The sequence below is a fragment of the Macaca fascicularis genome, chromosome 7 (assembly GCF_037993035.2).
Source record: "Macaca fascicularis isolate 582-1 chromosome 7, T2T-MFA8v1.1".
In the NCBI taxonomy this organism is placed as follows: Eukaryota; Metazoa; Chordata; class Mammalia; order Primates; family Cercopithecidae; genus Macaca; species Macaca fascicularis.
This window is the reverse complement of record NC_088381.1, coordinates 106883370-106899795: the sequence shown is the minus strand read 5'-3', so window position 1 is coordinate 106899795 and position 16426 is coordinate 106883370. Positions and strand designations below refer to the sequence as shown.

Genomic DNA, 16426 nt, shown 5'->3' with positions numbered 1-16426 from the left:
TAGGGATTAAGCTCATAGATTAGTTTAGAATTAGGAATGTACTACTATTTACCATAGGATTTTACAAGAAAGTTGTTCAGATACCTTTGTTTTTAAATTTCATTGTAAACATTTGATTATTTTATTTCTTAGAAAATATATGCTTTTTTCTTATTTAGAAGGAATATATAAAAAATTGTCAGAAATGTATATCCGTATGTTTTGTTTTAAACTCTGGACTTTTTTTTTCAATAGTGTACTTTTCCCAACACTGGTGCTCGCATCATGATGTTCATCGGCGGTCCTGCTACTCAGGGGCCTGGAATGGTGGTTGGAGATGAGTTGAAGACACCTATAAGATCGTGGCATGACATTGACAAAGACAATGCCAAATATGTTAAAAAGGGAACTAAGGTAATTTCGACTTTTAAATCTTTTTGCCTTATTAGAAAACAGATATTCATTTGCTGGCAGAAGAATACAAATAGTTTTTGATAGAAATTGATATTATACAGTTTGATACTACAACTGGTATTCAGAATTGGAGAAATACTCATTTTTTCTTGATAACTTGTTATACTTTTTCTGGTTCGAAATATTTAAACACTTCATAGTAGGTGTCAGTAGGTATCTCCTTAAAAATTATTACTGAGAGAAACATTCTATGCCTTTTTAAATATTCATGTTAAAGAATGTCTTTCTGTTTAGGAAAAGTTGTTTTTACATTTTTCAGTTTTTCATTTCCAAGAGACAATCCTTAATTTTTCCTTCAGATATGAATATTGTTCATAGATTAAATAGTCCATCATTTTCTTGTAAGTTGTTTTATGTTCATCTAACTTCCTGTTTTTTGGGTTTGTGTAAGTACATTTCACTAATGTTGATTTTTGACACTCTTATATTGGTTCTATTTGCTAATATCTCTTAATTTTTTAATTCTCTAGAGTTCAGTTTTAGTTTAGTTTGTGCTGTATCATGTATTTTTTGATAGCATCAGTATTATATTTTTAAAAGTAATTTATGACATAATTTTTGCCACTGTTAGTGGATGCTTTTTCTTCTTGCCAACTAATTTCCTTTATGAGCTTGGAATTTTTCTTGGTTACAGCTTCTAAACCTTTCAAAAAAGGTTTTAGATTCATTTATCTTACTGCTTTTTGTATTTTCTCTATTTTTAGATGTTTTTGTTACTTGGGTATGGATTTAGCCAGGAAAAAGAGTTCTCCATTGTTTTTCTTTCTTTTTTTCTTTTTTTTGAGACAAAGTCTTGCTCTGTCACCCAGGCTGGAGTGCAGTGGTGCAGTCTTTGCTCACTGCAAGCTCCGTCTCCTGGGTTCATGCCATTCTCCCGCCTCAGCCTCCCGAGTAGCTGGGACTACAGGTGCCTGTCACCACGCCTGGGTAATTTTTTGTGTTTTTAGTAGAGACGGGATTTCACCGTGTTAGCCAGGATGGTCTCGATCTCCTGACCTCGTGATCCGCCCTCCTTGGCTTCCCAAAGTGCTGGGATTACAGGTGTGAGCCACCGCGCCCAGCCTGTTGTTTTTCTACTATGTTTGTGTGTGAAGAACAAAATATGCAAGATGCCTTTCTTTAAATTTGGCTTCACCTAGGGGTTTATCTAGAAAGAGTGGCTTTTAAGGCAAAAAAATGTGAAAATGTCAGACTCACAGAAGTTGTTACATAGTTTTATTAACATTACAGAAAGTTAAATAGCAAACCATAATTTAAATTATGATGAGTTATTCTTTTAGTCCTTCTTAGGTAATTTTGATTTGTTAATTGAAAAAAGATGTATAGGACGATTTTGTATATTATTTTAATTAAAAAAATCTTTTGTAGCATTTTGAAGCATTGGCTAATCGAGCTGCTACAACTGGCCATGTTATTGATATCTATGCATGTGCATTAGATCAGACAGGTCTCCTGGAGATGAAATGCTGTCCCAACCTTACTGGGTATGTATTTAAATTTTTACAGTTTTTGTAATTATAAGCAAATGATGACATTTACTGATATACACCAATAATGACCATTTAGGGAAAAATGGCATCTCCCCAGTACTTCAGGGCAACACATCTGTTAGTAGTTTTTGATATTCCTTTCAGTAAAGCACACTTTTAAATTTTTTAAAAAGTGTGGAGTTATAAAGGTCTGTTTCTAAAGCTCACTTTGATATTTTGAAGTTATTATTTTGATTTATTACTTTAACACCTTTTTTGAGATAAAATTCACATACATAAACTTATCATTTAAAATGTCAATTTGATGCTTTTAGTATATTTACAGGATGCATAGCCATCACCATAATTTATTTAGAACATTTGCATTACCCTAGAAACTGTGTACCCATTAGCAGTTACTTCCCATTACTCCCTCCTTTCTCTTCTCACCACCCTCTCATCCTTAGACAGCTGATAATTGCCTGTTCTGGATAGTTTATAAAATGGAATCAGAGGCTGGATGCTGTGGCTCACGCTTGTATTCCCAGCACTTTGGGAGGCTGAGGCGAGTAGATCATGAGGTCAGGAGTTCAACACCAGCCTGGCCAAGATGGTGAAACCCTGTCTCTACTAAAAATACAAAAATTAGCCAGGCGTAGTGGCAGGCGCCTGTAATCCCAGCTACTCAGGAGGCTGAGGCAGGAGAATTGCTTGAACCCGGGTGGCAGAGGTTGCAGTGAGCCGAGATCATGCCACTGTATTCCAGCCTGGGCGATAGAGTGAGACTCCGTCTCAAAAAACAAAGAAAAAAAGGAATCAGAGCCGGGTGCCATGGCTCCCAACTGTAATCCTAGCACTTTAAGAAGCTGAGGTGGGAGGATTATCTGAGGTCAGGAATTCAAGACCAGCCTGGCCAACATGGCAAAACCCCATCTCTACTAAAAAACACAAAAATTAGCCGGGCGTGGTGGCACTTGCCTGTAATCCCAGCTACTCAGAAGGCTGAGGCAGGAGGATCACTTGAACCTAGAGGTGGAGGTTTCAGTGAGCCAAGAAGATTGTGGCACTGCACTCCAGCCTGGGCCACAGAGTGAGACTGTTTCAAAAAGAAATGAATCAAATGGTCTTTTGTGATTGGTTTCTTCTACTCAGCATAATGTTTTCAAGGTTCATCCATATTATAGAATGTACTAATATTTTATTTTATTTTTATTGCTGAGTAAAAAGGGAACAAGGGGTCAAAGTGCATTTAATAGTATTCCATTTGATGGATACACCCCATTTTGTTTAGGAATCCATCGGCTAATGAACGTTTCATTTCCACTTTTTGGCTACTGTGAATAATGGTCCTTTGAACATTGTGTTCAAGTTTTGGTGTGGAGATTGTGTTTTCGTTTCTCTTACGTATATATCTAGGAGCAGAATTGTTGTGTCATGTAGTAGTCCGTCCTTAACATTTTGAGGAACTGTCAAACAGTTTACCCAAGTGACTGTACCAATTTAAATTCCCATTACCAAAGTATGAGGATTCTAGTTTCTCCACATGTTTGTAAGCACTTGTTATTGTCTGTATTTTAATTTTTTTGAGATGGGGTCTTTGTTACCCAGGCTGGAGTGCAGTGTGCAATCATAACTCACTGCAGCCACAATTTCCAGGGCTCAAGCAATCCTCGCATCTCAGCCTCCTGAGTAACTGAGACTACAAGCACATGCTACCACACCTAAGTAATTGTTAATACTTTTGTTTTGCGGAGACGAGGTCTCACTTTGTTGCCCAGGCTGGTCTTGAACTTCTGGGCTCGATCCTCCTGCCTCTGCTTCTCAAAATGCTGGGATTACAGGTGTGAGCCACTGTGCCCAGCCTATTGTCTGTCTTTTTGATGATATCTGTCCAAGTGGGTGTGAAGTAATATCTCATTGTGGTTTTGATTTGCATTTCCCTGAAGACTAATGATGTTGAGCATCTTTTTATGTGCTTACTGGCCATGTGTATATCTTTGGAGAAATGTCTATTCAGATTCTTTACGCATTTTTAATTTGGGCTATTGATTTTCTTTTTATTGTTAAAATAGTTTGTTATGTGGATATAAATTCCTTTATCAGATATATGACTTAAAGATATTTTCTGTTACGGGTTTTTTCCCTCACTTCTTTCTTTTTGAGACAGAGTCTCACTGTGTCGCCCAGGCTAGAGTGCAGTGGTGCAGTCTAGGCTCACTGCAACTTCTGCTTCCTGGGTTCAAGTGATTCCCCTATCTTAGCTTGCCCAGTAGCTGGAATTACAGGTGCACACCACCATGCCTGGCTATTTTATATTTTTAGTAAAGATAGGGTTTCACCATGTTGGCCAGGCTGGTCTTGAATTCCTGACCTCAAGAGATCCACCCACCTCGGCCTCCTAAAGTGCTGGGAATACAGGTGTGAGCCACTGCGCCCGGCCTCCCTCACTTTCTTGATGGTATTGTTTGCAGCACAAAAGTTTTAAATTTTGATGAAACCTAGTTCATGCTTTTTCTTTTTTTTTTTTTTTTTGAGACGGAGTCTCGCTGTCACCCAGGCTCTGTCACCAGGCTTGGACCCGCCTCCCGAGTTCAAGTGATTCTCCTGCCTCAGCCTCCCAAGTAGCTGGGACTACAGGCGCCTGCCACCACACCCGGCTAATTTTTTTTTGTATTTTTAGTAGATACTGGGTTTCACCATGTTGACCAGGCTGGTCTTGAACTCCTGTCCTTGTGATCTGCCCGCCTCAGTCTCCCAAAGTGCTGGGATTACAGACCTGAGCCACCGTGCCTTGAGTTTTTAAAATTTTAAATTTTTTAAATTTTGAGACAGAGTCTCGCTGTGTTACCCAGGCTGGAGTGCAGTGGTGCAATCTCAGCTCACTGCAACCTCTGCCTCCCAGGTTCAGGCGATTCTTGTGCCTCAGCCTCCCGAGTATCTGGATTACAGGCATGTACCACCATGCCTGGCTAATTTTCATATTTATTTCAAGTTACCTGCCTGCCTTGGTCTCCCAAAGAGCTGGAATTACAGGCATGAGCCACTGTGCCCAGCCAACAATTGATTTTTATATGTTGATTTTATACCCTGCAAACTTGTGGAACTTGTTTATTAGTTTTAATAGTTTTTCTGTGGACTTCTTAGGATTTTCTCTATATAACATCATGTCATCTGCAAATTGGTATTGTTTTACTTCTTCCTTCCCATCTGCATGCTTTTTCTTTTCCTTGCCTAACTGCCCTGGCTGGAATGTCTATTAAAAATGATTAAAAATGGTGAGAGTGAATATTCTTGTATTGTTCTTGATCTTTGGGGGAAGTTGTTTAGTCTTTTTTTTTCTTTTTTTGAGATGGAGTTTCCCTCTTGTTGCCCAAGCTGGAGTGCAGTGGCACAATCTCTGCTCACTGCAACCTCCACCTCCTGGGTTCAAGCGATTCTGCTGCCTCAGCCTCCCGAATAGCTGGGACTACAGGCATGCACCACCATGCCCAGCTAAGTTTTGTATTTTTAGTAGAGACAGGGTTTCACCATGTTGGTCAGGCTGGTCTCAAACTCCTGACCTCAGGTGATCCACCTGCCGCGGCCTCTCAAAGTGCTGGGATTACAGGCATGAGCTACTGCGCCCAGCCCTGTTTAGTCTTCTACCATTAGAAGATATTAGCTGTGGATTTCATCAGATTAAGTAAGTTCCCTTCCAAAAACTCATGAAAATGTGTTTTTGGATTTTGTTAAATGCTGTTTCTATAGCTATTGATATGATAATGTGGCTTTTGTCCTTATTAATATGGTATATTGCACTGCTTTTTGGATTTTAAACCTACCTTGCATTTCTGGGATGAATCTCACTTGGTCATGGTGTATAATCCTTTTTGTTGTTGCTAAATTCAATTTGCTAGCATTTTGTTGAGGATTTTTGCATCTGTCTTCATAGGAGATACTGGCCTGTAGTTTTCTTTTGCTTGGTGTTGGCATCAGGATAACTATCTTCATAGAATGACTTGGGAGATATTCTTTCCTCTTCCATGAGCAGTTATTATTTTTGAAATAATTAGGCTTAAAAATCGATTAGATATGTCACCCTTTCTCAGGTTTATTTATTCAGTTCATTCATCTAATCAAAATGAATGAGCACCTGCTATGTAGCAAACTGCTCAAGGCACTGCAAGTAAAGCAGTGAACCAAACATAAAAATCTTTGCCCTCATGGAGCTTATCTTCTAGTGCAGGACTCTTCCGTATAATTTCCCAGTGTATATATTCTTTGTGCTGTCCCAATGAAATGTGGTAAGTATGACTGAGGAACTAAAAGTTTAATTTTAATTGCTTTACATTTAAATTAACTAGCCACATGTTAGATCATACAGTTCTAATGAGAGGAGATGGGATAAGTATGGTAGATAGGATGTCAGATGGTGATACCATTGGGAAGGAAAAAAGGTCAGGAAAGAAGAATTGGGGTTTGCAGTTCTAAATAGGATGAATAGGCAGGGCCTTATTGAAGGTGATATTTTAGCAAAGATGTAAGGAAGTGAGAGTGAGTCATGTGCGTATATGAAGTAAGAGTATTCCAAGTGAGGAATAGCAAGTGCAAAGTTGAGAATGTACCTGGGGCCAGGCGCTGTGACTCACACCTGTGTAATCCTAGCAGTTTGGGAGGCTGAGGTGGGTGGATTGCTTGAGTCAGGAGTTTGAGACCAGTCTGGGCAACATGGTGAAACCCTGTCTTTGCCAAAAATACAAAAATCAGCTGGGCATGGTGGTGTGTGCCTGTAGTCCCAGCTACTTGGGAGGCTGAGGTGGGAGGATTGCTGGAGCTTGGGAAGTCCAGGCTGTGGTGAGCCACGATTGCATCACTGCACTCCATCCTGGGTGACAGAGTGAGACCTGGGTTCAAAAAATAAAAAAGAGAATGTACCTGTGATGTTGAGAAATAGCAAGGGGAGAACAAAGTAGCTGGAATGGAGTGAGTGAGGAGGGTAGGTTTCAAAGGCCTGTTTAAAGGGCTTTGGACTTTACCTTGAGTGAGATGGGAAGGCATTGGAGAGTTTTCATCAGAGGAGTTTGATGATCTGACTTAATGGTTTAAAAAGATCGCTGACTTCATTTGTCTTTAGTAGAGTATAGGGATGTAAGAATACCAAGTGATGGTAGTACAGATGGTGGGAAGTAGTTGGATTTTGGATTTATTTGGAAGATAGATGTAAGGGTGTGGACAATTCCTTTATATAGGTTTACTGTAAAAGGGAGCAGAGAAATGGGATGTATTATCAGGTATAATGATGAGTTAGATCATCATAGATAACATGTTTGTAGAAAATCTGAAAGAATCTATAAACTATTGATATTAATATGTGAAGTTGGCAAGACTTCTGGATCAAGGTCAGTGTACAAAGTTTAATTATAAATGTAGGTACCAGTAACATTAAAAAACGTAAAAGGATGCAATTTCTAATAAGCATCAGAGATAACATAAAAACTTTTAATGATATCAAAAATAAAATTATGGTCAATTAGTTACAACACATCAGTTTTATTCTTTTGCCTATTTCAATTTTTGATTGTATCTTTTATTGATGTTTAAGTAATAAAGTATTTTAAAAATGTGAACAAGTGTGTCTAAATATTTGTATGCATATGTGTACCCCCCTTTTATATAAACAGAATATTTTACACATCTTTCCCCTCTTTGTGTTTTTCACTTATATCCTAGAAATCAGTCTGTAGCAGTGTATTACTCCATTGTGTGGATGTAATATTTTTTCAGCTAGTCTCTAATTACATGATTATTTGGATTGTTTTCAGTTTTGTGTTATTCTGAGTTTGTGTTTGAAATACGATATTTCAAACACAAGGAAAAAAGGAAACAAAAAACATTTGTTGTTACAAATAGTGCTTCAGTGAATAACCTTGTGAATGTCTTTTCTCTGTTTTTGTTTTGTTACAATATCTTTGGAATAGATTACTGTTAGTGGGGTGGCTGGATTAAGGAGGAAATCCATATATAATTTTGTTAGATATTATCAAGTTGCTCTGTACTGGGGTTGTACCATTTTGCAGTCCCAGCAGAAGTGTATGAGAGTGCCCGTTTTTCCATAGCTTCACCAACATAATATGTTGCCGTCAAACTGATTTTTGCCAATCTATTAGAGAAGGAATGGTATCAAAATAGTTTTTAACTTTCAAGTTAATATTAAACATTTTTTTAAATTAAAAAAGTAGGTATATGCTTATTGAAAAAAATTTAAAGTAAGTGTATAAAGTGAAAATACTCTCTTAATTTTCTTCCATTCTCATTTGCTCGGTATAACGTGTATGTGTTCATGTGACACAGGCAATACATGCATATACATACACACACATACTCGTTTTTAAGAGTGAGAATGAGCCGGATGGGTGGCTCATGCCTGTAATCCCAGCACCTTGGCAACCCGAGGTGAGCATATTGTTTGAGCCTAGAAGTTCAAGACCAACCTGGGCAACATGGCAAAACCCTATCTCTACAAAAAAACAAAAAAATTAGCTGGGCGTGTTGGTGCAACTTGTAGTCCAGCTACCTGGGAGGCTGAGGTAGGAGGATGGCTTGAGCCCAGGAGGTTGTGGCGCAGTGAGCCGTGATTGTGCCACTGCACTCCAGCCTGGGCGACAGAGTGAGACCCTGTCTGAAAAAAAAAAAGAGAGAATGCATGCTGGAAACTGTCAGGTACCTTTACCAATATGGAGAACATTTGTTACTGTATACTCTTCTGTACCTTTTGAATTTTGTAATATAATGGATATATTGCCTATTTAAAGAATAATTTTTTAAAAATTGCCAAGGACAAATGCAACTGTTAAGGGCACTCTGTTATCCTTGGAATTGAGATTATTTGTGGGGTGAGGATATTCTCATATATATTTGAATATTAAAAATGAGTAATACAGCACATTTTGGGAAATGTCTTTAAAATTTATTGGTAGTCTTGAGAGGTAATTTTCTTCTACGATTTTAACACACGGACTCAGTAACTGTGTCAAGTGTTTTTTTTTATTCTTTCCACGCAGAGGATACATGGTAATGGGTGATTCTTTCAATACTTCCTTATTCAAACAAACTTTTCAAAGAGTCTTTACCAAAGACATGCATGGACAGTTTAAAATGGGCTTTGGTGGTACACTAGAAATAAAGGTAAGAACGAAAACTTGGCATGTGTGATATGCTATCAAGAGACAACTTACAGAGTATAATTCTAAAGTGTCATTAATCAAATTTAGTATTTGCTTTCAAAATTGTGGTTATTTTTTATTTAAACCTGAGTTAGAGATTTTCTTCACCAGAAGAGTGTCATCATTCAATGTATGAGACTTTACTTGAGCATTTCTGAACAATTGTTAGAAAAGTAGAACAATATTGGTAAAATAATTCTTTAACTTTTATTTTTTTCTTTATATAGGGCTTAACTCTTTAAAGTATGTTTTATCTTTTTTTTTTTTTTTAATTTTTTTTATTTCTTGAGACAGAGTCTTCCTCTGTCGCCCAGGCTAGAGTGCAGTGGCATGATCTTGTCTCACTGCAGCCTCCGCCTCCTGGGTTCAAGTGATTCTCCAGCCTCAGCCTCCTGAGTAGCTGGGACTACAGGTGTGTGCCACCGTGTCTGGCTAATTTTTGTATTTTTAGTAGAGACGTGGTGTCATCATGTTGGCCAGGCTGGTTCAAACTCCTGACCTCAGGTGATCTGCCTGTCTTAGCCTTCCAAAGTGCTGAGATTACAGGCATAAGCCACCATGTCCAGCCTGTTTTATCTTTTGTAGAGCCAAATCTATTTACGTTAGTGCCAGGTTAATGATGGGAATTGTTATCTAACTTAAGAGGAAACTGTTTTTTACCTTTGGATAATCAGTAATTGTTTTATGATTAGTTGTTATTACATAATTCTATCATTTATTTCAAATTTGGATTTAAAATACCCAAAGGCTAAGTGCTTCTAATCCTAATTGATTATTTTTAAATTAATTCTAAGCACATTAATTTTGAATTTTCATTAAATATTTATTAAACTTGTTTTATTGAATGCTTGCTATATGCCCAACATTGTGTGGGAAATTACAGAGATGTCTAGGGATATCTAAGGTACACGTCTTGCTGTAGAGACACTTAGCATTCTCTTGATAGAGAGGCAGGAAAAGAAAACAGTGCATGTGATAGAATGATGTAATAATTATAAAAATGCTATAAAGGTTTAGAGAAGAAAAATGAACATATATAGGACACAATTTATTCTAGAGGAGTGTGACTTATAGTTTTTTTTTTTTTTTTTTTTTTTTTTTTTTGAGACAGAGTTTCGCTCTTGTTGCCCGGCTGGAGTGCAGTGTTGTGATTCCGGCTCACCACAACCTCTGCCTCCTGGGTTCAAGCGATTCTCCTTAGCCTCCTGAGTAGCTGGATTTACAGGCATGTGTCACCATGCCCAGCTAATTTTGTATTTTTAGTAGAGACGGGGTTTCTCCATGTTGGTCAGGCTGGTCTTGAACTCCCGACCTCAGGTGATCCACCCGCCTCAGCCTCTCAAAGTGTTGGGATTACAGGCATGAGCTATCGTGCCTGGCCACAGTTTTTTTTTTTTTTTTTTAAAGATGTTAGAGGATAATGCATTTTATTCAGGAACCTGGTGTGAGGAGAGGCATAGAGGTGAGAATCAGCATTGTATGTTTGAGAAAACTGCCCAGTGAGCGTAGATGCTTTGTATTGGAATGAGGGGAAATAGCTTAAATTTGTGGGAGCTGGTTGTAGTGTGCAGACATATGTGTCATATTAGGTATTTTGCGTAAGATTCATCTGACAGTGCTATTCTGCGCGTGTCAGGTAAAAGAATCTCAAGTAAGAAAAGCAGGCTTTCTAATTTTTTTTTTTAGTTAGAAGGTATTGTGATAGCTTAAATTTTGGTGGCAGGAGAGACTGGGTAGAGACCAATCTTGGTGACAGATTTTCTCTGGGAGGAAAAATAGAATAGGGTGTCTAAGGTTTTGGATTAGGATATGTGAATTTTGGGTGGGTAGGTAGGAGTGTGAAGTCAGGATGAGGTTCCCAAATGGAGACCTCCTATGTGCTAATGGAAATAGAAGATTAAAATTAGGTCAGTGCCAGATTTTTAATTTGGCAGTGAGCATAGAAGTGCTCATTGATTATTTTTCATGTTAGTATATTTTCATTGGCTTTGAGTGTTAAATATAGATGAATCTTATATTCTTATACACCTGTAGTTGAACATTTGAACTTACCTTTGAGGAAACCGAATATGCTATATTCTTATTTTGCAGACCTCAAGGGAAATAAAGATTTCAGGAGCTATTGGACCCTGTGTGTCACTCAATTCTAAAGGACCCTGTGTGTCTGAAAATGTAAGTTGTGTTTATTCTAAAAAGAAAGTATAGGGCCAGGAACTGTGGCTTGCACCTGTAATCCCAGCTACTTGAGAGGCTGAGGCAGGAGGATTGCTTAAGCCCAGGAGTTAGAGACCAACCCAGGCAACATAGAGAGACCCTGTTCCCCACCCATTATCCCCGCCAAAAAAGAAAAAAAGAAGATACAGTGAATGCACAGGATAGCACCAACAAAAACTTGGGGTGGCAGCCTATAGCATTCCTTTCAGAATTCTTATGTTGGTTGTTTTATGTAGTTCAGCTTCCATTGGTATACCTCCATTTGTGGTTGCTCTTTCTGCATACCCTTTTCCCATCTACCCCTAATTAAAATTTTTGTACTGTCACCAGTCTTCTATTTTTTATGCCTAAATTATGTCTTGCCCCAGTGTACCTAAAAAAAAAAAAAACAACTAATGATTTGGAAATTTGGAGACTTCTGAAAGTCAAAATTAGCTCTAAATTGATTTTTGTTACCAGAATTTTCAAAAAAGTAACCAAATTAGCCAGATTTGGAATTTCAGTTCTTTATGTTCTTTTTATCCAATTTAATGGAAGTATAATGCACTGTAAAATGTAGCTGTAGAGAGGATGATGGGACAAATAATACAAAGTAGGTAATCAACTTTAAAAATGGCAAAGCTAAAAAATTAATATATATAAGCAGTTTGCATGGTAAAGGCCTATCTATATCTATGACATTTTCTTGGGAATCAGAGTGCTTAACAATTCTCATCCAGAGAACATGTGTTCGTAAATGCATATATTATATATTAAATCAGTTCCTCTTTATACAGATCCAGTAGTTGGATAGAAGGATAACGTTAGTTGCAATTACTTCATTAAATAGCATATGCTTTTATTTTTTATTTATTTATTTTTTGAGACAGAGTCTCGCTCTGTTGCCCAGGCTGGAGTGCAGTGGTGCCATCTTGGCTCACTTGCAGGCTCCGCCTCCTGGGTTCATGCCATTCTCCTGCCTTGGCTTTATAAGTAGCTGGGACTACAGGTGTCTGCCACCATGCCCAGCTAATTTTTTGTGTTTTTGGTAGAGATGGGGTTTCACAATGTTAGCCAGGATGGTCCCCATCTCCTGACCTTGTGATCTGCCTGCCTCAGCCTCCCAAAGTGCTGAGATTACAGGTGTGAGCCACTGCGCCTGGCCAAATAGCATATGTTTTTAACAACAACAGTATGAAGAACTTATATTAATACTTTTGTAATTTACTTAGCAAGAATTTGAATTTTACTTTTATTATGTAAAAATTATTTTGTTTTTATTATGTAAAAAATGCTTTATTTTATAATATACTTACAGTCTTAACATATTTTAAGCTCTTAACATCATTGAATTAGTTTGAAACATGACTTTTTTCCCCCTATGGTCTTTTTCCTTTTTCACCTTAATATAAAATTAATAAATTGTGTCTCTAACTTTCAAACATGCTTTATTTTATTTTACAGGAGATAGGAACAGGTGGCACATGTCAGTGGAAGATATGTGGACTTAGTCCCACTACAACCTTAGCCATATATTTTGAGGTTGTCAATCAGGTATGACTTTCTACATCTGAATATCAAAATGTACATTTGAATAAGTACTTACTTTAGACCATGAATAGTTCATATATTTTTTTCCTATAGTAGATATAACCCAAAATTTATTTTCTGTATTGGAATTTATATTTGTTTTTTATTTTTATTTTTCAAGGCTAAACTCCTTGGTGAGAGGACATATTGTAATAGAAATGCAGGGAAACCTACGAACGCCAAACCTTGGATAGCCCAACTTTTAGTCTGTTTTCTTTCTTTCTTTCTTTTTGAATATAAACTTGAAGGATAAATGCAGTTACTTAAAATTCCCTTCTACTTATGCATTTTTGCAATTAGATGTCTAGCTTTTTCTAGTTGTCACAAAGTGTATATGATATATGAGTCTTCCTACAAGAAAGGTCTCATATGTGAAAATCCTTAGAAAAAGTTTGGAAAGTAATCATATTTGGGAAGATTTTTTTTTTTTTCTGCCACAGGAGGTAGTTAATCACATTGAAGAATATAAATTACTGACTTATTTATTAATAGTTTTTAGGCATAAAATGAACCATAAAATATTAACAATCAGCTTTCCTAAGGCAGGTGCAATAGTTTTTTTTAATATTAAAATTTATAAGAAATATATTGACTCTTATTGACAAAAGCAAAACAAAATGACACACAAAAACAAAGCAAGAATGTCTTGTCAGAAGGCATGAATAAAATTTTCCTATTGACTACTTGTATTTCTTTCTGATGATAATTATTATATATTGCTATTAGTTTCTTCTCATTATTAATCTTTCATTGGTTGGTTGTTCATCATATGATTATGTTCCTAAAAGTTCTGCTTTCATCTTCTATACCTAGGGGACGAGGACTTAGCTCAGTTTCTCTTTATCCAGTTACAAGTTGAACATCTCAAATCTGAAATCTGTAATGTTTCAAAATCTGGAACTTTATGAATGCTGACATGACACTCAAAGAAAATGCTCATTGGAGAGCATTTTGGATTTTGGATTTTTGGATTTGGGGATGTTCAGTTGGTATAAGGCAAATATTCCCAAGTTTGAAAAAATATAAAATCCAAAACATTTCAGGACCCAAGCATTTTGGATAAGGGATATCCAAACTGTGCAGTTTGGCTTAAATGACCTCACTTGGGTCTTGTCTTTTAATTTCTTTGCGCTCTCCCTTTTCTTTGTTCTTTCATGTCCCTCTTGCTTATATATTACTTGAAAATTGATTTCCTAGCAGGACTGACTTCTCTCATTCTTGAGTATTTTCCTCCTCTCCCAAATTAATTTCTCCCTTCTGTGTGACAAATTATAATTGTTTTGAATGCATTGGAAATAAGTATCCTTCTAATCAATTTTAGAATGAATTATTTTTAGTGCTAGGACATGCAGCGTGTGATTATATGACAACAACATAGTAAAATTTGCTTAGGTTTTACTCCATTATATTTATACAGCATAATGCTCCAATTCCTCAAGGAGGGCGTGGTGCAATCCAGTTTGTGACTCAGTATCAGCATTCAAGTGGGCAGAGACGCATCCGAGTGACCACCATTGCTAGGAAGTAAGTTGTATTTGTTAAGAGATTTGATTTTCATATCACAACTATCTGGGTTGTGTTTCCAAAGTGGATTCCTATTTTGGGTGACATCCATGACTAGCAAGTGAATATTTGTGACTAATAGTATTTTATTTATTTCTTTTTAACCCAGCTTATTTGCTACAATATTCATTACTAAGAACTGTAAGAGCAATTTTAAAAAGTACTTCTAAGACACACCCTTCAAAATATTATTTACCTCATTCCTGTGAGAGGAGAAGAATCAAACATTTACCTATAATAGTCAATAATAATATATATAATCCATTATATATATGACAGCACATTAATCACATTACTTTTCAACTAGTGATAAAAATTCTTAGCTTTTTTTTTCAAGTTTTATTAGTCATTTAATTCATCTGTTAAGCCATTACTCAGCTTCTGCTTTGTGGAGTAGGTTCTGTTGTGGGAGAGTATGAATGCAGAAGCCGTGAACATACTTAGCCTCCTGCTATATGACGGTGTGGTATAGAGTAGTCCTCACACTGTCTGTGGTAAAGGGCCAGTTGTGGTTTTTTCCCTAATCCTTCGGGTACAGATGCTTTTATTAAATACAATAAAAATGAATTACTAGAAAAATGAAATTCTAAAAAGTGATTTAAAACAAACTCCCTGTTTTATGTTATTAGATTAATAAGATACAAGATTATTTTGTGAAGTTGCTCAGTTTCTAAATATTTATTGTTAGTTCCTCTATTGACTTCGTGGCACTGGTTCACATACCACACTTTGACTAGCACTTGTTGAGACCACAAAAGGTAAAGTCTGTATCTAACAGATTCAATTATAGGGTAGTATTTTGTGTAACATCTTTGCCCAGGATTTGCAGAGACAACAAATTTAATTGAATTTAGTACGCTTCTTTTTATTAAGAATTAGAAATAAATTATTTCGCTGCTACTTTGGTATCTCTATATATTTGTGAAGTATAAAACAAAAGGAAAATAATTGTGGAATGAGTTTAGTTAGGAAGAGATTTTTAGATGAGGTGAATCTAGAAATGAACAGGCTTTGGTCTTTATTTCTATTTGTCTTGAACTTGGTTGTCTGGATAGGGAAAGTGTTGATCAGTAAACTTACCCAGTTTAGTCATGGTCTAGACAATGGACAAGGAAGGCATTTGTAGCTCTCATTTTCATTAACTGTACTTAAACTCTAGCTTCATTCTTGAAAATCTTAAGACTTTTGATGAGTGATGGACATGAACACAACATTTGAACTGAATATTAGTTGTATTGGATGATCTATTACATAGCACAGGGTTGTACATAGATTGACTGTCCTGTTCTGTTACCTTGCTTTGACTTCACGTCCTGGAACAATGTCACGGGGATACATTATTCATTTGAAGAAAAAATGTCAAATGAACCTTCCCTTAGATTTGTTCAGATTTCAGATAAGAAACTCGGAAGTACTGATTCCTGGCAAACTTCTCAGTTTTTTTATGCCTCTCAACATGTGTGCGCGTGCACACACACACGTGTGCGCACACATTAAATTTGACATTCAGAACATTTGCTTAAAGAAACAACGATATACCAAATGAGGGAGTTTTTACATTTTACAAAGTCACTGGTTTATACTACTCAAAAATGTCTTAGAAGACAAAGTCTGAGCAACTGATCCAGATTAAAGGATACTAAAGAAACATTACCACTAATGCCAATGTGTGATCCTGGACAAAATGCGATGTCAGGGAAAAATTTTGCTTTAGAAGCTATTATTAGACAATTGCGGAAATATGAATATGGTCTCTTTCTATATGATAATAACAATATATCAGTGTTAGATTTCACCAATTTAATAATTGGAGCTATATAAGATAATTTTTTGTTCTTAGGAGATAGACACTAAAGTATTTCGGGCAGAAGGTCATATGTCTCCAACTTAATCTAGAAGAGTTCAGCAAAAAATGTATATATAAATGGAGAGAGAGAATGATAATGCAGATGTGTT

The 16426-nt window shown here is 36.6% G+C and overlaps 1 protein-coding gene across 3 annotated transcripts in view; it reads left to right on the top strand.

Annotated features, from left to right (window-relative positions):
- SEC23A (SEC23 homolog A, COPII coat complex component) overlaps positions 1-16426 on the top strand; it is an 80510-nt gene that overhangs the window by 36839 nt on the left and 27245 nt on the right. For 2 of the 3 annotated variants that reach the window (XR_012415739.1, XM_005561130.4), the window contains exons 8-13: positions 235-393; positions 1822-1937; positions 8963-9086; positions 11216-11296; positions 12782-12871; positions 14325-14431. Coding sequence is in view for 2 of the 3 variants with exons in the window: in XM_005561130.4 (XP_005561187.2) it covers positions 235-393; positions 1822-1937; positions 8963-9086; positions 11216-11296; positions 12782-12871; positions 14325-14431 (677 nt within the window). In the remaining variant the exon portion in view is untranslated. Of the gene's footprint in view, positions 1-234; positions 394-1821; positions 1938-4457; positions 5196-8962; positions 9087-11215; positions 11297-12781; positions 12872-14324; positions 14432-16426 lie in introns of those variants that run through there. The other variant, XM_073997259.1, reaches the window with a different exon arrangement.